Source organism: Camelina sativa, chromosome 2 (genome assembly GCF_030686135.1).
Source record: "Camelina sativa cultivar CO46 ecotype springtype chromosome 2, ASM3068613v1".
NCBI classification, from domain to species: domain Eukaryota; kingdom Viridiplantae; phylum Streptophyta; class Magnoliopsida; order Brassicales; family Brassicaceae; genus Camelina; species Camelina sativa.
In genome coordinates, this window is record NC_141881.1 from 3,804,842 (window position 1) to 3,829,839 (window position 24,998).

General features: G+C 33.7%; 5 protein-coding genes and 1 pseudogene across 14 annotated transcripts; 3 read left to right on the top strand and 3 right to left on the bottom strand.

Annotated features, from left to right (window-relative positions):
* Positions 1-120: 120 nt before the first annotated feature.
* LOC104716962 (cysteine-rich receptor-like protein kinase 37) lies at positions 121-3,027 on the bottom strand. 2 transcript variants are annotated; one of them, XM_010434453.3, is made up of 6 exons: positions 1,954-3,027; positions 1,557-1,681; positions 1,262-1,472; positions 933-1,170; positions 692-860; positions 121-607 (listed from the first exon to the last, which is right to left on the bottom strand). In XM_010434453.3, the coding sequence occupies exons 1-6, from the start codon at positions 2,960-2,962 to the stop codon at positions 326-328; spliced, it is 2,034 nt and encodes a 677-aa protein (XP_010432755.2). In that variant the 5' UTR covers positions 2,963-3,027; the 3' UTR covers positions 121-325. The 2 variants fall into 2 exon arrangements, with proteins under 2 accessions (XP_010432755.2, XP_087336262.1); XM_087480136.1 differs by lacking the exons at positions 121-607; positions 692-860 and having other exon boundaries at positions 932-1,170; positions 1,954-2,985.
* A 1,817-nt stretch (positions 3,028-4,844) lies between these two features.
* LOC104716968 (cysteine-rich receptor-like protein kinase 36) lies at positions 4,845-7,850 on the top strand. The gene is made up of 7 exons (XM_010434465.2): positions 4,845-5,821; positions 5,895-6,020; positions 6,113-6,234; positions 6,320-6,530; positions 6,624-6,861; positions 6,996-7,134; positions 7,206-7,850. Exons 1-7 carry the CDS (start codon positions 4,999-5,001, stop codon positions 7,524-7,526), a joined length of 1,980 nt encoding a protein of 659 aa, XP_010432767.1. The 5' UTR covers positions 4,845-4,998; the 3' UTR covers positions 7,527-7,850.
* Positions 7,851-8,002: 152 nt separating this feature from the next.
* LOC104707594 (putative F-box protein At4g22030 pseudogene) lies at positions 8,003-9,423 on the bottom strand (annotated as a pseudogene). Its single transcript, XR_015573539.1, has one exon. The product of XR_015573539.1 is annotated as a putative F-box protein At4g22030 pseudogene (transcript).
* A 6,518-nt stretch (positions 9,424-15,941) lies between these two features.
* Positions 15,942-18,934, top strand: LOC109126302 (putative ADP-ribosylation factor GTPase-activating protein AGD8). Of its 3 annotated transcripts, XM_087480066.1 has the most exons (9): positions 16,267-16,635; positions 16,751-16,869; positions 17,143-17,557; positions 17,654-17,744; positions 17,865-17,923; positions 18,006-18,092; positions 18,181-18,248; positions 18,387-18,528; positions 18,615-18,934. In XM_087480066.1, the coding sequence occupies exons 1-9, from the start codon at positions 16,567-16,569 to the stop codon at positions 18,753-18,755; spliced, it is 1,191 nt and encodes a 396-aa protein (XP_087336192.1). In that variant the 5' UTR covers positions 16,267-16,566; the 3' UTR covers positions 18,756-18,934. The 3 variants fall into 3 exon arrangements, 2 of the variants coding, with proteins under 2 accessions (XP_019085282.2, XP_087336192.1); XM_019229737.2 differs by having other exon boundaries at positions 15,942-16,635; positions 17,654-17,923; XR_015577361.1 differs by having other exon boundaries at positions 16,423-16,635; positions 17,654-17,923; positions 18,176-18,248.
* A 259-nt stretch (positions 18,935-19,193) lies between these two features.
* Positions 19,194-20,880, top strand: LOC104737287 (peroxisomal membrane protein PMP22). Its single transcript, XM_010434515.3, has 7 exons — positions 19,194-19,389; positions 19,682-19,780; positions 19,878-19,979; positions 20,071-20,146; positions 20,234-20,304; positions 20,405-20,490; positions 20,604-20,880. The coding sequence occupies exons 1-7, from the start codon at positions 19,315-19,317 to the stop codon at positions 20,665-20,667; spliced, it is 573 nt and encodes a 190-aa protein (XP_010432817.1). The 5' UTR covers positions 19,194-19,314; the 3' UTR covers positions 20,668-20,880.
* Positions 20,734-24,308, bottom strand: LOC104716987 (aspartic proteinase A3). Of its 6 annotated transcripts, none has more exons than XM_087480167.1 (13): positions 24,134-24,308; positions 23,022-23,390; positions 22,872-22,932; positions 22,661-22,755; positions 22,448-22,560; positions 22,163-22,371; positions 22,006-22,070; positions 21,806-21,919; positions 21,658-21,722; positions 21,427-21,574; positions 21,222-21,341; positions 21,043-21,131; positions 20,734-20,961 (listed from the first exon to the last, which is right to left on the bottom strand). In XM_087480167.1, the coding sequence occupies exons 2-13, from the start codon at positions 23,382-23,384 to the stop codon at positions 20,877-20,879; spliced, it is 1,527 nt and encodes a 508-aa protein (XP_087336293.1). In that variant the 5' UTR covers positions 23,385-23,390; positions 24,134-24,308; the 3' UTR covers positions 20,734-20,876. The 6 variants fall into 6 exon arrangements, with proteins under 6 accessions (XP_087336293.1, XP_087336309.1, XP_010432791.1 ...); XM_087480183.1 differs by having other exon boundaries at positions 21,658-21,710; positions 24,134-24,306; XM_010434489.3 differs by having other exon boundaries at positions 23,982-24,306.
* Positions 24,309-24,998: the final 690 nt, after the last annotated feature.

The following is a 24,998-nucleotide window of genomic DNA, read 5'->3' on the forward strand; positions in this document are numbered from 1 at the left end:
GTAAGTTTTAGTATCACATGGACGTCACAGGTCGTCTAACTCAATTCAGTTAAATTCTGATTTAACATTGTTTGAACAAATGTTGAAATTGACAACAGTTCATATAGTTAACGTAGCAAATTTAAATTTTAACACCGTTCAGATTGTTATTTGAAAAGTACTGAAGTTTAGGTATGAAAACGCGTTCGACAAATAGTTGAGGTTACCACTAAAATAAACATAAGTTTGCTTAGACTACACGGAATCTTTTTCTCAATATCTGCCATTTATTGTACAGAGAGAACGAGGTATACTACATACATGCTTGAATGCATGCTTATTAGCATCACAGTGACGAGGATGGTGATGGTGATGGCGATGGTGATGGTGAGGGTGATGGCCGTGTAAGTAAAGCAACAGGTGTGGGCACAGGCATGGTGGTGTTAGCATGTCTTTCAAGCCAAAAGAGGATTGAAGTCATGCTAGGTCTTTTGGAAACATTCTCTTGAACACACAATAAACCTATGTGGATGAGCTTCACTACTTCGTTTATTGAGATGTTGTTACTTGGAGCAGCCAAAGGATCAACGATCTCTTCAAATCGTCCTTCAATCCACCTCTTCCATACCTGCAAATGATTTTTAAAAGTTCAATAAGAAGATGAAGAAGAATGAGAAGTATAAAGATGATAGATATAAAGTGAGAAGCTTACAAAAGCTGAGAGCTCTTCTTTTTCCTCTTCTTCTTTTTCCTCTTCTTCTTTTTCCAAGTTTTTGTTGCTTTTACCACATATCATCTCTAGAAGCATGACACCAAAGCTATAAACATCAGATTTAGCTGAGAATTGTCCGTATGTCGCGTATTCTGGAGCCATATATCCGCTGCATTAACCAAATCATATTAATGGTGATGCTTATGAAAGAATCTTTAAAAATAAAAATAGAGCTACTTACTATGTTCCAACTACTCTGCTTGTCTGTCCTCGAGTCTCATCCATATTGAACAGCCTCGCCATCCCAAAGTCTGCAACCTTAGGGTTCATATCTGCGTCTAAAAGGATATTGCTTGCCTTCAAATCTCTGTGAATAATCCTCAACTGAGAATCTTCATGGAGATATTGAAGCCCTCTTGCAACTCCTTCTATGATTGTGTACCTCACATCCCATGTCAGAATCCGGCGTTTTTCTTCATCTACAGATCTCAAAGAAACAGTTTTTTTATTCATATTGTTTGCTATAAACATAGTACACAAAAAGATGCATGGATCTCTTGAAAGGCTCACCAAATATGAAGCGGTCGAGGCTTGCATTGGGAACGAACTCGTAGACAAGAATCTCTTCATCTTTTTCATTACAAAACCCAAGAAGCTTGACCAGATTCTTGTGTTGGAGCCTTGTCAAAAGTAAAACCTCATTCTTGAACTCCATATTTCCTTGCCCTGAACCTTTTATTAATCTCTTTACCGCTATCTCTTGCCCACTCGGTAATATTCCCTGAAATAACCATTCTCATGCTATAATAAAAGACCACTAACCCAACTAAAGATTTTGTTAGGATTCTATAGCTAGTTTCTTTACCTTGTAGACAGATCCAAATCCACCTTGGCCAAGCTTATTTTCTAGAAAGAAGTTATTGGTTGCCATTAATATCATACCAAGATCAAAACGTACCATAGATTGACCATCATTCCAATCCAAAGCCTCTGCACATCATCACAAAATTTGTCAAAACATGTTAAAAAGGATTTTATTATTTTCCTTTTCTTCATATGTTCACATAAGATTAAGAGCTCAATATATCCAAACGGATCTAATCGGTAAAAAGAGGGAGTCAAGTTTCATAATGAATAACAAAAATAAATCATCATCTCGAGAGAACGTGTTAGGTCTTCCTTGAGAAAAAGTGTATAAAAGATATATGTCTATCCACTCATTACCAGTTGGTTTTGAGTTTCAAGATCTTAAAAGACTTTACCATTGATTCCGGTGTGGGACGGCTTTCTCTTCCAAGAAAGTATTAGAACCACAAATACGAAGAGATTTATAACCGTTGGGACCACAATAATTGCAATGTTGCTTCCTTGAAATCTTTTTTTGTCTCTCCCGCAGTCAAGAATAGTCGAAGAAGCTTGAGGAGGAGGAGCAGAAACTCTTGTAACATTATCAAAAGCTTTATAGAAAGGATAAAGATCCCACCGGAAATAACAGCTAGGACGACTAATTCCAGCTCCTCGTTTTCCCCAGTCCCGCTTTTGAAAGTCATTCACACACTCTCTTAGACATCTCTTGCAGTCGCCTGGCGATAGGTCAGGTGTGCATTGCATCAACGCGTAAACATCTGGAATTTGTGTGAACTCTGTTTTTGTGGCATTATAGTACTTGAGGACTGAGGAAGTCTCAGCGGTGGAAGCAGCCTCGAGCGTCCGGTTAACCATTGCATTCCATTCTTCACTGAACATGATCATGTTCTTGGATATGGATGAATCTAAGTTGTCTGGGTTAGGGTTAATAACATTTGGTGAGAGCTCGAGTTTGCCAAAAGTTGAGCGGTTGGTGTAACGTAGAAAGCAAGAAACGTCGTCGGATTGATCAGTGACCCAGGAGAAAGACTCTTTTCGATTAGTACACTTTGATTTTGTGTCGTCAATCACATGTTCGAGACATGTCTTGCAAGCTTGCTTCTCGTAGCCTCGTCTGCATAAGGCAACAACGTGGACTCTGTTGTCTTTAGATTCTCTGCCAAAGGACGCGTTGTAGAAACCGCCGTTAGCAACGACGTTTGAAGGAAGGGAAGAGAAGAGGAAGTCTCGACTGACGCCGTAGTTAACATTATTGAAAAAGTCACCGTAGCAGATGAAACTGGCATTAACATATTTAGGGGTTTGAAGGAAGAGAAGGAGAAGCGAGAGAAAAGTAGTCACAAGGCAACTCTTTCCCATTTTACTATTGATAGGGTTGCAAGATCTGAGGGTTTTTGTTTTCATTTTATTATGATATGAGACGTTAATTTATAACACTTCATTGCAACTTAATATATGTCGTGAGAAATGGTACCACTATTTCTTTTATTTTATTTTTATAATGAAATGGTACGTACCAATTGACTTAGAACATAGGACATTGACTGGGTTTAGTTTTAGTTTTATCTGTTTGTTTTGTTTGTATGACTTTAAGTAGTCTTGTTTAAGTTGTTTTTAGTGGTATATAGTAGCACTTGTTACAAATAAGTTGTGAAGTAACACAATTTCATAATTGTAGTGATTTCAATAAGTTGTGTAACACAATTTCGTAGTAATTTCAATATATAATACACAACAGTGGCGGATCCAGGGAGAAAATTAATATGGGGCACAAAAAATTTTTCAGCAATAGGAAAACAGAAAAATATAAAAAATTTGAGTTCTAACTGCATATTGTTGGATTCTAACCCTTGTCCTTTCAAGAAGTATGGGGCACTCTTACCAAATGGACTAAGAAACTAATATTGTTAGTTCATTACTTAAACCGGTTTTATAAATGTGTATGGGGCACGTGCCCCACCTAGTATACAGATCCGCCCCTGATACACAATATCCTCCCTTTTGTGCAATGTGAGAATCAGATACAAAAAGACTAGTTAGTGTGTGTGGTTTAATATGAGGTAACTAAAAAAATGTTACCGTTCAGAAAATGTTTTCCGTCAGCGTCAAATGGTTAAAAGTTTTCTTTATCGAAATTCGATTTTTTAGATAGTTGTGTTTTCCCGCATAATAGAAATTGAGGTATAGATAAACTTTTCAACCTAAATAATGTCAAAGGAAATAATTCTTACCGTTCATTATGCTAAGGAAGGAAATTTAAATCGACATAATGATGGATTCACATATTAAAAAAAAAAAAAAAAAAAAAAAAAAAAAAAAAAAAAAAAAAAAATTAACCTATAGCAGTTAGTTAACCTACCAGACCTTGATTGGCTATGCCGGCTATTCAAAAACTCTTATGTTAATTAGAGACATAGTACGTACTACTGAACGTATATTAATATTCAAAAAGATTAATTTGATGGCTGTAGATTATTGATAAGACAACATGATCATGAACGAATAATTAACCATCTCTGGCTAACATATTGTTTTCATATAGGATTGTAAACATCTTATATTTGTTGTATCTGGCAAATTGAGTTGGAGGTAAATGACTATAAGCCTTAAAACCAAACACATAATCGTCAAGTAAACTGAACTTGAACCGAATTCAAGTTCTCTCACATGCTTGAATTTGCTAGAGATAGTTTTTTTGTTTGTTATAGTAACTTTAACTAGTGTTCTCAAATCTCAATACTACTAGACTATATCATTCATTTGGTGGCTTGAGATGTATCGCCAAATCTAACACCAATTAATTTATGATACATATAATACAACAAACTAAACTAGCAAGTATTGACCTTACTTTTTCAGTCTTTTCAAGAAAATCTTTAAATCACAAAAGCTCACAAGTTTTACTCTTTCAAACCATGTAATTAGATTTTCTTTGTTTTCATGATTAAATATTTAATGCATTTGCGTCCCCGTAGTCCGTAGACTTCCAGAGTTCCAGTCTTCGAAGCAATTGTTATATGAGGAATCAGTCATGTAAGTATGAAACCATTTTTGGTCTTCGAATTTGACTTTCATTGTCCTTGTGATCCTTGACAATTTATGAAACCCGACGTAGTACGCTTTCACTCCATTGATATCTCCTTGTCGTACGTTTCTATATTGTTTGGAACGTGAAACGACGTCGTTGTGTCCACTTAAGGCATAAGGACAACGAAGTGTTCGACGTATCGTTTACGTAAGCGTAATTTGAGGAAAAGAAAAGTCTTTGCCGCCTGTGCTAATAGTCAAGGTTTCTTCATTTGTGAAAACGAAATGACAACACAGAAAAGTCTCTCTTGTTTGATCGATCCTCAAAAGAAAATTTACGAATCAAAATCTATTTATGTGAAGCCAAATTAGCTAAAGGTTTTCTGATAATCAAACGTTGATTATTTATATGAATGGAAAAATCCTTTCTTTTTCACCTCCCTTGTTTTCTTCTCTTCTTCATCCTCTTAACCATCAGTGGCGTTCACACTACCTTCATCTGCGGCGATGAAAACTTCCCTCTAAACACAACCTATGGCGAAAACCTCGACGCTCTATTACCTACTCTTGAATCAAACGTTATCAGAGAACGCGGTTTCTACAACGCTTCACGAGGTGGAGTTTACGCTCTTGCTCTTTGTCGAAAACACTACGAAGAAAAGGCTTGTCGTCGCTGCGTTGATAGAGCAAGTAGGAATCTTTTAACTCAATGCCAAGGCAAAACAGAAGCATATCATTGGGATTCCGAAAACGATGCAAACGTTTCTTGCCTAGTACGCTACTCAAATGTCCAAAAATTTGGCGAACTAAAGCTTGAGCAAGTTGGGAATGTTCCTCACTCGAGTCTTCCCCCTTCTTCGAATCTGACCCGAATTAGCCTAGAGTTTTCCGCCATGGCCAATCGAACAGTTGAGGTTGCATCCACGGCTGATGAGTCCTCGGTGTTGAAGTATTATGAAGTCTCAAGTGCAGAGTTTACAGACACTCCTGAAGTTTATATGTTGATGCAATGCACACCTGATTTATCTTCAAGTGACTGTAATCTTTGCCTGAGAGAGAATGTTAGATATAATCAAGAACATAACCGGGACAGAGTAGGCGGAACAGTTTCACGCCCTAGTTGTTTTTTCCGATGGGATTTGTACCGTTTCGTAGGAGCTTTCGATAATCTAGAGAGAGTTTCCGCGCCTCCTCGACCTCCTCAACCTCGAGAAGACTCTCGGGTTAAGAAGAAAGGTACTTTAGCTGATCAGTTCACTTCGTTTTCAACTTTTCATATATAAAACTTAACCTTTTGGGGGTTTTTCAGGAAGAATTTTTCAACCATGGAGCGTTGTGGTTGTTGTTGTTCCTACGTTCATTAATCTTTCCGTGTTTGTTGCTTTCGTGCTTGCTTACCACCGAATGCGGAGGAGGATTTATGCTGAAATCAACAGTGAGTTTAGTTTCAGGACTTTTGAGTAAATTGTTGAAAAGTTTTGGAGTTTTTTTTTTCTTAAGGAATACCTTTATACTGTGTATGTGCAGAGAACTCTGACTCTGATGGTCAATCTATGTTAAGTTTTGATCTTGGCATGATCTTAATTGCAACCGATGAGTTCTCTCCGGAAAATAAGCTTGGCCAAGGTGGATTTGGATCTGTCTATAAGGTAAGAAATCTCATTAAACCTCCTCACAGAAGCATCTTATCAAAATCTTTGGTTCAATGATCTTACAGACTTACACCTGTCTCAGGGAATATTACCGAGCGGGCAAGATATAGCGGTAAAGAGATTAGCTAGAGGTTCAGGACAAGGAGAGCTAGAGTTTAAGAATGAAGTATTACTCTTGACAAGACTCCAACATAGGAATCTAGTCAAGCTTCTTGGATTCTGTAATGAAGGAAATGAAGAGATTCTTGTCTACGAGCATGTGCCTAATTCAAGTCTTGATCACTTCATCTTCGGTAAGCCTTCACATGACCAGTGTAATGTATGTATTGTCACAATACTTACATTAGTAAAAAGAAATAACGTACGTTTTCTTTCAAAATCTGTAGACGAGGACAAACGTTGGCTTCTTACATGGGATGTAAGGTACAGAATCATAGAAGGAGTTGCAAGAGGGCTTCTTTATCTCCATGAAGATTCTCAACTAAGGATTATTCATCGCGATTTGAAGGCGAGCAATATCCTTCTAGACGCTGAGATGAACCCTAAAGTTGCAGACTTTGGGATGGCGAGGTTGTTTAACATGGATGAGACTCGAGGAGAGACAAGCAGAGTAGTTGGAACCTAGTTAGTATTCTCTGTTTCATACATAAATGCTCTGTTTTTAGACATGAATGCTCTGTTTTTACCAGATTCCTGCAGGCAAGATATAGAGATTCTTTGTATTAGAATCGTCACTAATGTAATTATTGTTCTTGCAGTGGATATATGGCTCCGGAGTACGTGAGACACGGACAATTCTCTGCTAAATCTGATGTTTACAGCTTCGGTGTTATGCTTTTGGAGATAATAAGCGGTGAAAAAAACAAGAATTTCGAAGCAGAAGGACTTCCAGCTTTTGTAAGCTTCTTTCTTGATAACATTTTATCTATTTTGTCAATTCCTATAAAGAAACTTTTCTTTTGATTCAGGCATGGAAGAGATGGATCGAAGGAGAGCCTAAGAGTATAATCGATCCTTACTTAAACGAAAACCCGAGAAACGAGATCATAAAGTTGATTCAGATTGGTTTGTTGTGTGTACAAGAGAATGCAGCAAAGAGACCAACCATGAACACTGTTATAGTTTGGCTTGCAAGAGACGGTACTTTGACAATACCTAAACCTACAGAAGCTGCTTTTGTCACTCTCCCTCTCTCAGTGAAACCTGCAGACATATCCATGAATAACCTTGAAGACAAAGATCCGTTTTCAGTGGACGATGTCTCGATTACAGCGTTGTATCCTCGGTGAAACTTCCATTTTTTCTTCTGACCTCAGATACATTACGCAACAGAAACTGCAGTGTTGGATAGTGTAAGATACAAGAAACATTGTTCTTATAAACTTGTTTGTGGGTGGTTTACTCGGATAATTCGGTTCAATTTGGTTATTTCGGTACTGAAATTTTGTTACCGAATAATAACCGGATCTAGTTCAGTTTGATTCGGATTGGTTTGTGATTCAAGTACATAATAATTTTTTTAAATTCATCAAATTAAATATTTAGTATATATTTTAATCAAAGATACAAGTTGTAATAAAGATTTCAGTTAATATATGGATTTAAATTCGGTTCTTCTATTGTAATATTTTTGACCCCCAAATTAGATTGGGTCAATTAGTTGAATAATTTCGTTTTGGTTTTGATCCGGTCGTTTTTGATCATTTCGGTTTGGTAAAATACCCACTCCCTCTACAAGGCTACAACTTAAAGCTCAAGATTAGGACAAAGTATCATGTTAGAAGTTTAAATTGAAATAGTAAAAAAAATTTGTTTGTAACAAATAAATCAAAGAATTGAATGAATGAATTCATCTATACATGTAAAGAATGAATAATGTTCTCTCTAACATAGAAAAACTAGAAAAGCTTGCTTGCGAATTCATTGGCCTTAACTTGAGAAAGATTCGATCTCTTCGCGAGATCTCTCAGTTCCGATAAGCTTCTCCCTAGCTTCACCGCAACTCTTGTCTCGTACACTTGTCCGTTCTCTTTCTTCTCTGTGGAGTTCATCGTTTCCTCTAATAGAGAGAAGAATCCAGCTGAGTTTCTATACATTTCAAACACCATTCCCACTTGACCACCATGCTCTAAAGTGTTGACAACCGCGGCCAAAGAAGCACAAGTCATCGCCACGATTCCAGCTAAACCGGAATCTTGACCGATAAAAACAGAGCTCACTGCCGAAACTCCGGTTAAAACTGGTCCAGAGATAGCCAAGAACCGGTTTAGCATCAACGCCACGTTACCTAATCTCTCATACTCTTCTGCGTCTCTGCTCTTCACGACATGAGCAACTTCTCTCATCTCTGCCTCTAACTCATGACTCCACCCGTTTGCAAGACCAGTCTTAGGGCTTTTAGCTTTGTTTTCAGGCCACCAACTCGCCGGTTTAAACTCTTCCGGAAACTTCTCGAGCATTGTTCCGATAAGAGGAAGAGGATAAGCTTTGTCTAGAGACAAGACTCTCTTTATCACTACCTTCACATCTACTTCCGTAATCTCCTCGTTCTCTCTTAGAAACATCTCGATTTCGACTCTCAACCTCTTAAACAGCCTCGTTGCGTTCCTCTGTTCTTCAGTAAGCTGAGACGGTTGAATCTTGCTCATCAAGGCAGCGAAACCCGTAGCAGATGTCAACAAGACCGTTGAAGCTATCTTCACAGCGGTCACAGAATCTACACCGTGAGCATTAACCGAGGCCATCCCGGCCATCAAAGCGGCTGTAAGAGTGATCATGTTAACAGAATTGAGCAATAGAGAATTCCAATTATTGCGTTGATCTCCGATGTTCTTATGCATCTCAATCCTATCCATAACTTCTTCAAGAACCGCATTGAGACGCGCCCTTTGGATAGAATCAGAACCTCTCCTCTGTTGCAACGAAAGAGGAAGACTTTCTACAAACTCAAAGCTCGGTTCATTAACCGATAAAGTCTGTTTCTTTATCGGTATTTTTGGAACCGACACGTTAAACTTCGGTAGTTTTGGTATGGAGACTGCAGCTTTAGGTCTCGAACAAGAAGTAGAAGAAGAAAGAACTAATCTTGAAACATGTAATGAAGCCATATGATGATTCTTGAATGGTTTTGTTACGTTGGTTTCTCTAAATCTCTCTCTTAATGAGCTTTTGTGATTTGCGTCTGATGGATGAAGAGAGGTGTTATGTGTGTGTGTGGTATATATAAGTTTTAGATGATAGGCTTAAAACAAAGCAAGAAAAATAAAGGAATTGAATTGACCAAAGAGAGAAATTTTTGACCAAAGACCAAAACACAATTAATGAATTTATTAGGCTTTGATTGTTTCTCCTGTGGCGGTTTTTGGTCTAACCGTAAAGCCTCCCAATTTTACCCGCCATCCTCGTAGAACGAGTCTTAATTACTCTTAAACCGAGCCGGTATGTATCGGTTTAGTTTGGTTTGTTTATTTGAGATTAAACCGGTTTTGGTTTTTGTTTGTAGATGAGAGTTTGGTTCAAATTGCTTTTAGACACAACACAAACACAGAAACACACTAATCAATCAACTAATCATAAAGAAAAATCCAAAAAATGGGATCTTCACCGAAGAAGACGACTCTGCAACGTTACTTGTCACAGCTTTTCGATTATATTTATCTATTTCTTCAAATGTTGTCATGGCTGAGCCATGCACGCTTGCTCTATATTAATGAGATGAACAAAAAGCCTTACACAAATTCTACTTTAACACCTTATCATCTTTTTGATATCGTGTTTTCGTATGTTTGAGACATCGATCTCCTCTCAAGTTTTTTATTGGTTTTATGTAATTCAGCGAATATGAATCCCTTTACCTTCTATATAATACTAAAAAGTAGCCCACGCTGTGAGTTATGTATACATTATTAGTTTGAAATAAAGAATCAAATTTCTATTCAATTGCATATGAAATGTATATGTAATTGTTAATATGTTTTGAAAATTAATTTTCATAATATTACGTTTTAACTATAATATTTTAATATATAAATGTTGTATGATGTTTCATAAAAGAGTCATTTTTGAGATAGAGAAAAAGTTAAACTACACAGAATTGTTGAAAATATTTAGACAATATGTTACTATAATAATATGACCATTGTTTTAGTTACCGCAAAATCAATTTAATTTGGTTTTTTCATTAAGTAATAAAAATAAATTATATTTATTTACATTTTTGTTTTTTTTGGAAAGAAAAAAACTGATAAGTTTTCTAAAGAGAAAATTGTAAGACCTTAATATATAATTACTTTGATAGATAATTTAATGTTGTTCTATATATTAATTTTACTTTCATCATCTAAAAGTAATACTTAACAATAAATAATTTTAAAATACCCTCTCTTGTAATCCATTTTCAATGATACCCTTATATATACAAAATAACTATATTCTAAACCCTAAACTTCAAATACTAAACATTATCTCTCCATCGCTCTTGAATGAACTTACCTCAACTTTTTTGATTTTGTGAATGATTTCGTAAATAAAAAGTTTGACTTTTATAAATATTATACTATGGAGTATTGATGTTAAATTTTATAATATTTATAATGACTCTTACTCACATTATGACATTTGGCATTCTCTTTTAGTGACACCTGTCATCTTTATTTCTATTTTTTTAACAAATTTATATCATTTTCAATTCTAAATAATCATACTTTTCTTATCCAATTGGTACAATTGACATATATTTTTAAATCCACTTTTATATCTTAAGTTCTTTTGTCAAACTAAATCAAATTGTTTTATAATAAAATCTCATATTATATATTTGATACAAAATTTAATATTCTATAATATTTACCAATAAATAACTGATAATTGATACATTTGTTTTACACATTTTATTTAATTTGACTTTCATCCTTTAAATTAAAGTGAAAAAAATACACACTATTTTATAATAAAAGAAAATATCATAATAAAAACATATCTTGGATGAGAAATGAAATAGTTTATATACATGATTATGATTATGCTTTTATGTAATTTTATAAACCTTAATTATTACACATTTTAAAATCATATAATGTTTTCTTTCATTAATTGAGTAGGCAATAAAGTTAGTTAGTTCCACTTAAATCCTATTAAATTTAGATAAAATATTTGTAATTGTCAATAAAATATTTGTAACTGTCAATAAAATATTTTGAACCTAAGAGTAACATCTAAATAGCCATAGGTAGACATTTACTTAAATACTTGGACTTAAGTTTACTCTCAAATTCTAGATCTGTTCTAACTTATCATCATCGCTGCAAGAGGAAAACAGATCGTCAAGTTTCTTGATATGATGGTACTCTTCTTCAATCCTCGATGATCAAACAGAGGTTTGATGTATAGCATGGGGTCCTTATAATTAATCAAAATATATTTACTCTTTTCTCCATAATCAAGATATATGTCATGTGTTCTGTGTTTTACAAATGAGAAGAAGAGTGAAAAACATGGCCAAGTCTCTTCCAACTTTTATAGTTACGTATACACATTTTATTTTTGATAGAATAGTTACATAGATGCATTGACAAGGTATATTTTGTAAAATAATTTTGTCCCATTAAACAATATGTTTTCCTCACTAAAATCTACTCCATCCAATCCTTATTATTCCATTTTTTAGAGAGAAAAAAAATGTTGCACAAAAAAAAACAAATTCTAGGTTTTCTATATATTTTTAATAAGTAATTAATGACAAATTGTAAACTTCAAAAAAGAAACTGAATATTATTGATTGAATTTGTTAATCGAAAAAAAATAATGCAACTAAAGTCAGTTTCTAATATGTTTGAAAATCCTAAAATATGGATTAATTAGGAACAGAGGGAGTATTGTCCAATATAACCATTTAATACAGTCCCACATAATTTTAAACTAATGTACTATTTAAAAATTTTCAATGATAAATAGAAAGAATGCCGGATTATGATTTGTGGCAACATTTTCATTTTGTTGGATGAAAGGGATTTTGTATCGTATTACAATATTGGCCAGGCTGGATTGTGGAGAATCACTATCCATGAAGATGGAGGCATATCAAAGGCACTTCAAACATTTGGACCGAGCAAAATAAAATTTAAATATACAGAGGTGAGTAGTAAAAAAAGCAAACAATAGAAAAAATGGTACATCAATACTCCATAGTATAAAATTTATAAAAGTTAAATTTTTTATTTACGATATCATTCACAAAACAAAAAAAAGTTGAGACAAGTTCATTCAAGAGCGATGGAGAGATAATGTTTAGTATTTGAAGTTTAGGGTTTATAATTTAGTTATTTTGTATATACATATATATAAGGATATTATTGAAAATGGATTACAAGATAGGGTATTTTAAAATTATTTGTTGTTAAGTATTACTTTTAGATGATGAAAGTAAAATTAATATATAGAACAACATTAAATTATCTATCAGAGTAATTATATAGTAAGGTCTTACAATTTTCTTTTTAGACTACTTATCAGTTTTTATTCCAAAAAGACAAAAATGTAAATAAATATAATTTATGATGTTATTGCTTGCTTTTTTTAAGACTCATCTCTGTATAATTAACTTTTATTTTGCTCAGTCCAAATGTTTGAAGTGCCTTTGATATGCCTCCATCTTCATGGATAGTGATTCTCCACACTCCAGCCTGGCCAATATTGTAATACAAAACAAAAACTCTTTCATCCAACAAAATGAAAATATTGCCACAAATCATAATCCGGCCTTCTTTCCATTTACTGTTGAAAATTTTAAATAGTACATTAGTTTAAAATTTATGTGGGACTGTATTAAATGGTTATATTGGACAATACTCCCTAATTAATCCATATTTTAGGATTTTCAAACACATTAAGAAAACATATTAGAAACTGACTTTAGTTGCATTATTTTTTTTATTAACAAATTTCAATCGATAATATTCAGTTTCTTTTTTGAAGTTTACAATTTGTCATTAATTACTTATTAAAAAAATATAGAAAACCTAGATTTTTTTTTTTGTGCAACATTTTTTTCTCTCTAGAAAATGGAATAATAAGTATTGGATGGAGTAGATTTTAGTGAGGAAAACATATTGTTTAATGGGACAAGATTATTTCACAAAATATAACTTGTCAATGCATCTATGTAACTATTCTACCAAAAATAAAATGTGTATACGTAACTATAAAAGTTGGAAGAGACTTGGCCATGTTTTTCACTCTTCTTCTCATCTGTGAAACACAGAACACATGACATATATCTTGATTATGGAGAGAAAGAGTAAACATATTTTGAATAATTATTAGGACCCCTTGCTAGACATCAAACCTCTGTTTGATCATCGAGGATTGGAGAAGAGTACCATCATATCAAGAAACTTGACGATCTGTTTTCCTCTTGTAGCGATGATGATACGTTAGAACAAATCTAGAATTTGAGAGTAAATTTGAGTCCAAGTATTTAAGTAAATGTCTACCTATGGCTATATAGATGTTACTCTTAGGTTCAAAATATTTTATTGACAGTTACAAATATTTTATCTAAATTTAATAGGATTTAAGTGGAAGTGACTAACTTTATTGCCTACTCAATTAATGAAAGAAAACATTATATGATTATAAAATGTGTAATAGTTAAGGTTTATAAAATTACATAAAAGCATAATCATAATCATGTATTTAAACTATTTCATTTCTCATCCAAGATATAGTTTTTCTTAAGATATTTTCGTTTATTATAAAATAGTGTGTATTTTTTCACTTTAAAGGATGAAAGTCAAATTAAATAAAATATAAGAAAATGTGTAAAACAAATGTATCAATTATCAGTTATTTATTAGTAAATATTATAGAATAGTAAATTTTGTATCAAATATATAATATGAGATTTTATTATAAAACAATTTGATTTTGTTTGACAAAAGAACTTAAGATATAAAAGTGGATTAAAAATATATGTTAATTGTACCAATTGGATAAGAGAAGTATGATTATTTTGGAATTGAAAATGATATAAAATTTTTGAAAAAAATAGAAATAAAGGATGACAGGTGTCACTAAAAGAGAATGTCAAATGTCATAATGTGAGTAAGAGTTAAAAAAACCTTCTCATATTATATAAGATATCATAGTCATACGTTCTGAATTGCCAACTAGGTTACATTTCCTTCTATCACGAGTGATTCTCAAAACCGTCCAGAATGCGATTAGGTAGCGTCCATGTTCTATTTATTCAATTTCGCTGAGAACAAGGGATTCAACAATTTTTTGGGACGGAAAAAGGAAGATTTTTTTTGGTGGAAATTTACGCTATTTTTTGTAGTTTATTTATTTATTATTTTATTTTTATTTTTTTGTCAACAAAAAATTAGTTCAGATGAGAGAAGGAAAATTGTTTACATACAAAACGTTATACAGAAAATTGTAGTTTATTTATTACTAGTATTTGTCCCGTGCATACGCACATAATTAATATTTGTTATAAAACAATATAGAACTAATTATTAATTTGGAAAAAAATAATAGAATTGTAATTAATTTACAATATCATTTGGTTGAATATTAGCAAATTTTGATACTGAATGAATAATTGCATTATTTATGTTACTACTAAAAGAAAATGTAGCAGTAACTATAAATATTATAAAATAAAAGTTAATAATCAATTAAAAGTCAAATAAAAGTAAATGTTGAAAATGACAATACCCTTTATAATATATATTGGGATTCAAACTTAAAACATTTTTAACACTTGTATATTTTTAAATTTAATATATATTGGGATTCCCATTTATGATTTGTAATTTTGTTTCTAATATGTTTTTATGTTTTGTATGTTTAAATATTTATGAAATGTGATAATCTATCAATTTTACAAAATATAAAATGTGTAAACCTTTAAACTAATTAGTTTTTATTTAAAATATGTTTATTTTGAAAATAATTTTTTTTGATAAATAGGAACTCCAATTAAAAATTTTACCATTAGAAAAGGATAATTTTAATTAGCCTTTAAAAAGTTGTTAATTTTCAAAAAGTACAAAATTTAATAACAAAAAGTAATAAAAAGCCAAAAAAAAAGTTATAATCTAAAAACTATGTAAAAACTAACAAAGCATTCATGGCCATGTTGCAACTAAAAGTCTAAAACAATGCTAAGGGGGAGGTATTGGTTTAGGATTTAGAAAGAGTTTTAATGACTTTGTGTTTTTAAAAATCTTGCTGATTTTTAAAATCATAGAAATTTAGGGGGGTTATTGGTTTAGGATTTCGAAAGAATTTTAATGACTTTAAAAGTTATGTAAAATATGTTGTTATTCAATCAAGACTTTTTAAAACTCTTTAAAAATTTGGTGTTATTGGTTGTGGATTTGTAAAAAGTTATCTAAAATCTTGATAAATATAGTGTTATTGGATTAAGATTCTTATAAAGTCATTAAAAGTTTTATGTTATTCAATTAAAACTAAAGAATCTTGGATTGTTAATGAATTCAAATTTTGTGTTATTGATTTATGATTTTATATCATTTCCTTCATAACAAAAGTCATGAAAACTTTTATCAAATAGAAAGATTTTGAAAGATTTTATGAAAGATTTTACAAGATTAGGAAACACAAATCAGCAAGATTTAAAATAACTTCCTAAACAATCTCTTATAGAATCCTTCATTTTTACTTTCTAAGGGGGAGGTATTGGTTTAGGATTTAGAAAGAGTAAAAATGAAGGATTCTATAAGAGATTGTTTAGGAAGTTATTTTAAATCTTGCTGATTTGTGTTTCCTAATCTTGTAAAATCTTTCATAAAATCTTTCAAAATCTTTCTATTTGATGAAAGAGTTTTCATGACTTTTGTTATGAAGGAAATGATATAAAATCATAAACCAATAACACAAAATTTGAATTCATTAACAATCCAAGATTCTTTAGTTTTAATTGAATAACATAAAACTTTTAATGATTTTATAAGACTCTTAATCCAATAACACTATATTTATCAAGATTTTAGATAACTTTTTACAAATCCACAACCAATAACACCAAATTTTTAAAGAGTTTTAAAAAGTCTTGATTGAATAACAACATATTTTACATAACTTTTAAAGTCATTAAAATTCTTTCTAAATCCTAAACCAATAATTCCCCTAAGTCTCGTTGGCTTCCAACTAAAAGTCTAAAACAATTTTTATCTACGTCTCTAGTTTCTCTCTTCTTCTCCCGTCTTTCCTGCGAATTCTTCACCTTTAACCCCAATTTCAATTTCTTCTGCTTCTCATCTCCTTTCTACTACTCCTTTGATAAGCTACGTTTGTTATCAGATGGCTTCTCACAGTCTAACCGATAAAACTAATATTTTCCGACAACTTAAAGCAAAACCCGAGAACAAGGTTCGAGAACAAATCTCTAAGGCCGCTGAACTCGTCTTACGTTACAATTTGTTGTCTGAGATTTGTTTTTCTTAATTTCTGAGGATTTTTGGTTTTCCGTCTCTTGGATTTATAGGCCTGCTTCGATTGTAATGCGAGGAATCCGACATGGGCATCGATTAAATACGGGATTTTTCTCTGCATGGATTGTTCATCTGCTCATCGAAGTCTCGGTGTTCATATCAGCTTTGTCAAGTAAACTTCGGACTTTCCTGGGAATACAAATTTTAATACGAATCTTCGGCTTATTACTACAGTTTGAGCGGTTTGGGAGAACATGATAGGTTTAAATCTAAAAGTGTAGCGTCTTAGTTATATCATTGTACTCGAGTGTGGTTGATCAAATGCGATTTTGTGCTAAGATCTCAGCATTATTTAAGAATTTGCGATTTTATATTTTCAAACTGGTGCTTTGTCTTAATGTCTTAATTGCCAAAAAACATTCTCAAGATGGTACCTTTACGTTAGGTCAACAATTATACACTCATGGAACCGTGAGCAGCTCAAGACTATGATGCTTGGTGGCAACAACCGCGCTCAGGGGTTCTTCAAGCAATATGGATGGACCAACGGTGGAAATATTGAGGCTAAGTACTCTTCACAAGCTGCTCTTTTGTATAGCCAAATTCTTGCTAAGGAAGTTGTTGAAGCCATGGCGGAAGAATCTACTACTGGTCTACCTCCTGCCAAGGAAAGTACCAGTGCCATTTATTTGCCTAAAGCTTTTTATCCAGTTTTTCCCAGTACGTTTACTAAACCTATATGTACCAGTGCCATTTCTTTGCCTGAAGCTTTTTATCCAGTTTTTCCCAGTACGTTTACTAAACCTATATGTGAAAAAAGGACGAGAACAATTGGTGCACCAAATCCTCCTACTACCAAGGTAAATTATCCTGTTGTTTTCTTTTGTTCTGCTCTCTTATATAGACAGATTAAAATGCCTGATTTTTACCTTCTTTCTCGTTCGGGTAATATGTAGCCAAAGGAAAACCTCTATGAGCAAGAATTTGCACCGCCGTTTCTCACTGAATCATCTTCAACTAATGACAGCGGAATGGAAGCATCAGCTGGTTCGTCCTTTGCCTCTCAGTTTGAGTACAATGACGACTTGCAATCTGGAATGCACGGCAGTTGTCGTAGAAGAGTGCTTAGCCCTGTTGCTCCACCTAATTCATTAAGCTTCTCTGCAGATCTCCGAATGGACAGTTCTTTGCCCAAGGAATCAAGCCCCAGCTCGTCGAAAGTTCTAGTAAGCCATTTGTTTTTTTGTGAAAGTCTGAAACAGAGATAGCATCCAGTTACAATCATGTTCTAACTAATCTTATTAATAGGTTGAAGAATCAGATGAAGCAAGAAAGACGTTTTCAAACGCCAATTCCATATCCTCCTCTGCTCAGTTTTCCGGTGAGAAGTTGTCGGTAAGTTGATTTGCCATCATGATCATGTGGAACACTTGTTGCGTTATGATTTTGATGAATGTTTGATTTGTTATGATCACAAGTGAAGAATGCTTTCTCATCGCTAACGATGGAGCTCGGAACTATGTCCTCTGCGTTCACTCGTGGTCTAAAAGAGTAAGAAACGAACATAAGTTTTTGTTGGGATAAGGATACTACAGTTGGTCTTTGTTTGGTGCTTAAAAGAAAAAAGTGAATTTAAAATGTATAAATATAATAATGATAATTTTTTTTTTTTTTTGGAATGTGCACTAGTGTATTCCAGTTTCGAGGGTATCCTGATGTCAATGGTCTCCGTAGGGATGTGATAGATTTGACGCAGAAATTACATAGCCTAGAAGCTCTTACCATCCCTTGGGAAACTCGTATGAAATGGGTCGACAAATTGTGTGTCCGAGTAAGTTCACACACTCGAATCTCTACTGTTAGTTGAGCTTTCACCTGCACTTAATAAACGTACTTTTGATTGGTTGATGTTAACAGGTCGAGAGAGGTACAATCGGGGCATTTGAAGGGGATCTACAGAGAATAATTAGGAGACTCCGGAACGATGTCAGGGCCTTGTCCAGGCTACTTGAACATGAGAGATGTAAAAATAGGGGAGAAGGGTTAAAACTCGACTAGGCCAAATGTAGTTTTCTTTTTCCTTTTGTATGAGTTAAAACTTTCAGTTTAGTAATTAGAATTTACACAAGATGCTGTTGCTTTCTGAAGAAGATTGGAATCATATTTTTAGTTTTAATTAGTTGATACTAACTACCTCGGGGGCTTTGTGTGAAAACAAGAGAAAAAATCTTATCGTTTTGCAAGTTCTTTCACACGTTTAGATCACAACAATACTGCGATAGTGACAACAAAACTGCCCCATCATTGACCATATCTAAAGTATATGTTGGAGTCGGGTTTCGCTGCTCCTGAGCCAACATTCGGCCCGCCCAAAAAATAATCGGCTTAACGGGCTTTGGATCCAAATTGACGACGAACCTGTTTTGTAGTTTGGTTTAGTTTGGTTTATTTATTTGAGATTAAACCGAGCCGGTATGTATCGGTTTATTTTGGTTTGTTTATTTGAGATTAAACCGGTTTGGTTTTTGTTTTGTAGATGAGATTTTGGTTCAAATTGATTTTAGACACAACACAAACACAGAAACACACTAATCAATCATAAAGAAAAATCCAAAAAATGGGATCTTCACCGAAGAAGACGACTCTGCAACGTTACTTGTCACAGCTTCAACAACATCCTTTAAGAACAAAGGTTCGAGCTTTTCTTTTGTCTCTTGTTCATTTTGATTTCAATTTGATTAATTGGGAAGCAACTGATGTAGTTTCGTCTCTTTGAGATGAGTTTAGTCTCTCATCGATTGAGTGATGATGATGTTGTTTTTTTAATTGAAAGTTTGTGTTTTTAACCTAACCCAGTTTTAATAATCCGATTGTGTGAGAGAAGAGTATCATTGTGATTTTTAAATAGCTCGTTGACTTTTTATTTTATGATTAGCTGGAAATTTATGTGAATGATTCTAATGAGTCTGGAGTCAATTTGTTAGGCAATTACTGCTGGAGTGTTGTCTGGTGTTAGTGATGTTGTATCTCAGAAACTCTCTGGCATACAGAAGATTCAGCTCAGAAGGGTTCTTCTCAAAGTGGTAAAGCTTGAATCTTTTTCTCTTGTAGAAACCATAGTTTGAAGATGAGTTTTTGGTAAACTGTTTACCGTTTGAGTTGTATTGCTTTCTTTAACAGATATTTGCGGGTGGTTTTCTCGGACCAGCGGGGCATTTCTTTCATACATATCTAGATAAGGTTTTTAAAGGGAAGAAAGACACCAAGACTGTGGCAAAGAAGGTAGAATTATCCAATACCTTTAGATGATTTGCATGTTAAAGATTGGTTTATGCTAAATTGGTCTGTTTGAATGTAAAATGTTTTTTGGTAGGTAATTGTGGAACAACTGACATTGTCACCACTGAACCATTTGCTTTTCATGATCTATTATGGAGTAGTCATCGAAAGTAAGTTCTTCCGTTTGTGAAACCCTTAAAAGTTGTGGATGGTATTAAGAGCTCTTGATAACAGTTCTGCAATGTTGAGTGTATCAGGAACTCCCTGGAACCTTGTTAGAGAAAGGATCAAGAAGACTTACCCGACTGTCCAGCTTACTGCATGGACGGTAAGTGAGAGATATCAGTTTAGTTCATGTCCTTGTTTATGAGAGTTTGATCCACAACCAGAATTTTTTGAATGATTGATTCTATGATTGTCAATCACAGTTTTTCCCGGTGGTTGGATGGATAAACTACAAGTATGTGCCACTTCACTTCCGGGTCATCTTGCACAGCGTCGTCGCATTCTTTTGGTAAGACAATGATCCATTTGCTGCAGCTTACCCCACAATGTTTCCATTCTTGTTGTTGTTACTCAACTGAAGCTTCTCCTTAATCTCAACACTCTTCTTCTTTTTTTATTCAGGGCCATTTTCTTGACCCTGCGAGCGAGGTCAGTGACAACACTGGCTTTGGCAAAGGCCAAGTGATTAGGCTCAATCCTTGGAATCATTATAATCTCTTTGTACTCTGTAAGTTAAAGCAAATCAGACAGCTGAAACCAAATAAGAATCTGTATTATGATGATAACATTCTAGGATAGCAATATGTTTAAATTATTACAACCATTTTCAGATTTTGTCTAAAAACACATTCACAAACATCATATAAAAAAAGGGTATTAAAGAAGAGATTTTGTTTAAGCAGCTTTGGCAAATCCAACTCTTGCTTTCCCGTAATCGAACACAGTGTGATATGGTCCCATGAAGATATCACCCAAGATCCTGCAAGTTTGCACAAAGTTTTAAGTAAAGCAATTTGAGTGTTTTTGGTTAGTGTAGAATAGATTTGTAGATGATAGTTACCAGAGAGGTCCACGAGGTGGAGGTATATCCATGGCTGTGAAACCGCTAGTGCACTGAGTCTCAACTCCTTCCCCAATCTTGAATATATACTGATTGATAAAAAAAAAGAAGATGCATAAGACTTATGATGATGATATTGGTAAGCTGAAATATAAGGAGAAACTGATGAGAGTAGTTACATCTTGAGGGGAGAGATCAAAGGTTCTGCCACCAATTGTGAATGAGACTATAGGCATAGACGAAACCTTCTCACAGTCCACTGCTGATTGTTGGTTCTGGGTTGGTATATGGTCACAGAGCTAAAACAAAATATACAGAGAGATTAGAGCTTTAAACATATTTATGTCCAAAACAAGGCTTCAATACACTCTCAAAACTACTCACCTCAGCAGCATAAGCGAGTATGCGTTCTTGTGTTTTATTCTGAGTCAATTCGCTCTCCATCCACACGGCTGCCATTTGGCAGGCACTGCACATTGCTTGGTTTAGAAGACCTGAAGCTCCATCATCTACAACGGACTGAATCCCCATACTGCAAACAAACATGAAGCAGTTTTTTAAGTTTGATGTCTGACATATCTTTCTGCCTGTATTATGTCAGTACTAAGTACTAACCTCACACTGTCTGTACCGTCAAAAGCGCAGACTCCAATTTGTGAGCATACTTTCTTCGGATCCTCCTGCATGTCAAATGATGTAAACTTCAAGATTGTACTGCTAATTTATAGGTAAGTGTGAATGTGTAATGAACAGTGATTTCAACCTGAGCTAGAAGAGAATTCAACATGGTCTTTCCGTATTGATCCACCACGGCCTTGCATTCACGGCTTACGATTCCTTGTGCTCCAATCGCATGATTGATCATCGTGATGACAGTCTAAACAAAGAAAAACGCTGAACTATTCAGCATATGTTTCAGGTAATAAACAGTGGACAATCTAACACAAGTGAAATCTTTCTCACCGATGGACCGGTGAGCAGAGAAGTTCCAGAATCAGCAATAGCAGAACAACCTTTAGCACAGTATCCTGAATAACATAGAAACTTAGATAGTTAGATGACAAAATATATCTAAAGGGCTCATTCATGTTGAAACTGGAACATCTCAGACGTTACTAACCGGTTGGTTTGCCAGCAATTTGGAGATCACCCATGTCGAATTGCCAGTAACCTTTATGTGTCACTGGAACATAAGTATGCTCTCCTTTGAAGTGCTTTGGGTCAAGTCCACCAAAAACAATCTCACCACCTTCTGGATCTTTCGGGTTACGGTTAAGCCAGAACGAAAAAATTGGTTCCTTAACCAAACCTTTTTCTACCATGTTATACCTATACACATCATATAATCTCATCATTTATAATTCATAGTGCACAACTGAAAAAAAGAAAGAGAGTGTTTTCATACCAAACCGGAGTTGAGTTTCCTACAGCAATCTCTTTGAAACCCAAACCGAGGATACCATCAAACTTTGCTAACAAGAATGTAATACCAGGCTCACTAGTAGCCTCTATGAATTCCTGTGGTGATTATAGATGTAGCAGTAAGATATGAATACGAAGAAACAGTAAACTCGTAAGAATATACACAAGACATGTAAGCTGATAAATCTGGTTTTACCTGCTCCTTGACAACAAGATCACCAACTTTAACATCATCATAGCTAAAGTAACCAGCAATAGCACCTGTTCCATAGCGGATTGATGCTGGTTTTCCTGTATTTTCAATGATCAGAAGATGGGTGCTAATTAAACCTATGCCTTTCTTCAAAAATTTATCAAGAAACACATCAAAGTATCGATGCATAACAAGATGAACAGAGAGAACACACCGTTCTTTCTGTAGGTTGATGACTGACTAGCCTTGTACTTCGAGTGAAAATAACAAGCAACCTGAAAAAAAAACATTAAAACAGAGATTACAAAAGCATTTTCGCAATTAGTATGCATTCTCAAGAACAAAATCAACCACTAACACGTACCGATAAGTAACATTTAGTAGATGGTATCCAAAGATTGGAGCTACCGGTATCAAAGATTACAGTGAACTTCTGAGGTGGAGTACCAATGGTTATGTCACCATAGTATTGAGCATCCAAATAGTTTTTCAGCGGAACCATATCCGCATTTGCATCGTTCAGGCGAAAATGGTCTTTGGGAAACCAAGACCCTCCTCGGTTTTTCAAAAAAAGCTGAGAAGCCAGCCTGTTGCTTCGGTCTAGTTTCCTCTTCTTCAATCCAATTCTAATCGTTCCATCACCCTTTCGCTCACACGATGCAGTAGATATAAGGATTAAACATGAAAGCAAAAACACAAGCAAGAAGGATTGGAACCTAGTTCCCATTGTTACCTGTCATCAAAAACAAATCTCACATCAAGTTGGAGAACAGCCACATAAATTCCTAGTTGTAACTGCTATAGAGATGAAAGACGAAACAGCATATACAAGATCAAGAAACGTTAAGTCGAATAATATGTAGATCATAAGGATTAAACAAACTTATATATCTATAAAAAGTGAAGACTATTATAGACAAGCTAAACTGAAAAAATATATTTATAAGGTATCCCTCAAAATTTCAAGCCAATAAAAAATGAAAAAAGTATTGGTACAAGAAAAAGTCAGATATAAGCCCCACAACAGAATCAAACAAACTCAGATTCAATCATAGAATAATACTTCCAATCAAATCTTCATATAGTTCTTAAAGTGAAGAATCTAAGATAAAACCTAGAAAAAAAAAACTCCAAAGGTCAAGTAAAGAACAGAGGAAACAAAAAAAGTAACAACTGAAGAAGATTCACCAATTTTGCTTTGCTAAAATACAATGGAACTTCTAAAAAACATAGCAACAAACAGAAACTGAAGTTCCTATAAATTTTAGAGGAAAAAGAAAACTGGAAAGGAAAATAGCAAAGAAGTAAAAGAAAGAACACTCACAGAGAAAATGTGAGTAGAGAGAGATTCTTAAAAAGCTTTTAAGTTAACAAGACGAAGAAGAATGGTGAAGGGGTTTATATTTATACGTAAATGACTTAAAAGAGAGAAACTCTCAAGAAAAAACACTAGAGAAAGCAATAATAAAGTTCAACCTTTTTACTGTCAATGTCAATTAATTAATTGATAATAAATTTAGTTGTTGCTTGCGAATGGAAAACTTTTGAAGTATATGAAGGTATTAAATTAAAAGTTTTAAAATGTGAGTTAGATTCATAAGCAAGCGTCACGTTTATGTAACCTTGCTTGCTTATGCATGGACCCGGACAGATCAGCAAAATCCGTTTTGTATGTTTTTAAGGACAAAAGTTCAATACTTTTTTAAAAAAAACTTTAATCTGTCGACCCTTGTAGTATATAACTTATTTTCAGATTGACCCCAATTGTTCTCTTGAATTCATGTAGTAAGTTAATAAATATTTTGCATAATATCTGGGATACATTACATCTAGTGAGTAAAAAGTTGTCTTTTCAATAAGTACATAGTTATGAGTTATTATGACTTATGGATATCTTGTTTAAGTTTGTTTTCAACATCAAACTCATTCTATTTGAAGTGTGCAAGGAAGAGTCAAGAGCCTAATATGTCTCTTTTCAGAAAAAAGAACCTTATATGTATTAATTTCTTTTACTCAATTAAAACATCCATTAATTAGTTAGTATATCTTTGTATATAAAGTATTCTATATTTTTTTTAATAAAAAGAAAGATAGTTTCTGTAATTGGTACTTAAATTTTTTTAAAAAATCTAGAAACTAAAAGGGACAATATATTTAAATATTACTAACAAAAATGTTGGAAATTTTAAAAAGGATATATATAAAACTGAAAGAGTAAGAATACCATCTTATGAAATTAAGTATAGTTTTGAACTATGACATAAACAATGAAAATTTGCACTGTCATTTAAATTTTAATAGTTTTTAAATAGACATTGACAGTAAGAAAACTAAAGAACTG

Excerpts from the sequence above, each read along its gene's own strand:
- LOC104716962 (XM_010434453.3), bottom strand. The coding sequence starts at position 2,962 with ATGAAAACAAAAACCCTCAGATCTTGCAACCCTATCAATAGTAAAATG. Across the intron at positions 1,473-1,556 it reads GATTTGGATCTGTCTACAAG|GGAATATTACCGAGTGGGCA; the intron begins GTAAAGAAACTA and ends TGGTTATTTCAG. Across the intron at positions 861-932 it reads AGCAGAGTAGTTGGAACATA|CGGATATATGGCTCCAGAAT; the intron begins GTAAGTAGCTCT and ends TGGTTAATGCAG.
- LOC104716968 (XM_010434465.2), top strand. The coding sequence starts at position 4,999 with ATGGAAAAATCCTTTCTTTTTCACCTCCCTTGTTTTCTTCTCTTCTTC. Across the intron at positions 5,822-5,894 it reads CTCTCGGGTTAAGAAGAAAG|GAAGAATTTTTCAACCATGG; the intron begins GTACTTTAGCTG and ends GGGGTTTTTCAG. Across the intron at positions 7,135-7,205 it reads CAGAAGGACTTCCAGCTTTT|GCATGGAAGAGATGGATCGA; the intron begins GTAAGCTTCTTT and ends CTTTTGATTCAG.
- LOC109126302 (XM_019229737.2), top strand. The coding sequence starts at position 16,567 with ATGGCTTCTCACAGTCTAACCGATAAAACTAATATTTTCCGACAACTT. Across the intron at positions 18,093-18,180 it reads TTTCCGGTGAGAAGTTGTCG|AATGCTTTCTCATCGCTAAC; the intron begins GTAAGTTGATTT and ends TCACAAGTGAAG. Across the intron at positions 18,529-18,614 it reads TCGACAAATTGTGTGTCCGA|GTCGAGAGAGGTACAATCGG; the intron begins GTAAGTTCACAC and ends TGATGTTAACAG.
- LOC104737287 (XM_010434515.3), top strand. The coding sequence starts at position 19,315 with ATGGGATCTTCACCGAAGAAGACGACTCTGCAACGTTACTTGTCACAG. Across the intron at positions 19,390-19,681 it reads AACATCCTTTAAGAACAAAG|GCAATTACTGCTGGAGTGTT; the intron begins GTTCGAGCTTTT and ends TCAATTTGTTAG. Across the intron at positions 20,147-20,233 it reads TTATGGAGTAGTCATCGAAA|GAACTCCCTGGAACCTTGTT; the intron begins GTAAGTTCTTCC and ends TGAGTGTATCAG.
- LOC104716987 (XM_087480167.1), bottom strand. The coding sequence starts at position 23,384 with ATGGGAACTAGGTTCCAATCCTTCTTGCTTGTGTTTTTGCTTTCATGT. Across the intron at positions 22,561-22,660 it reads ATCTTGTTGTCAAGGAGCAG|GAATTCATAGAGGCTACTAG; the intron begins GTAAAACCAGAT and ends TAATCACCACAG. Across the intron at positions 21,575-21,657 it reads GACGGTACAGACAGTGTGAG|TATGGGGATTCAGTCCGTTG; the intron begins GTTAGTACTTAG and ends GTTTGTTTGCAG.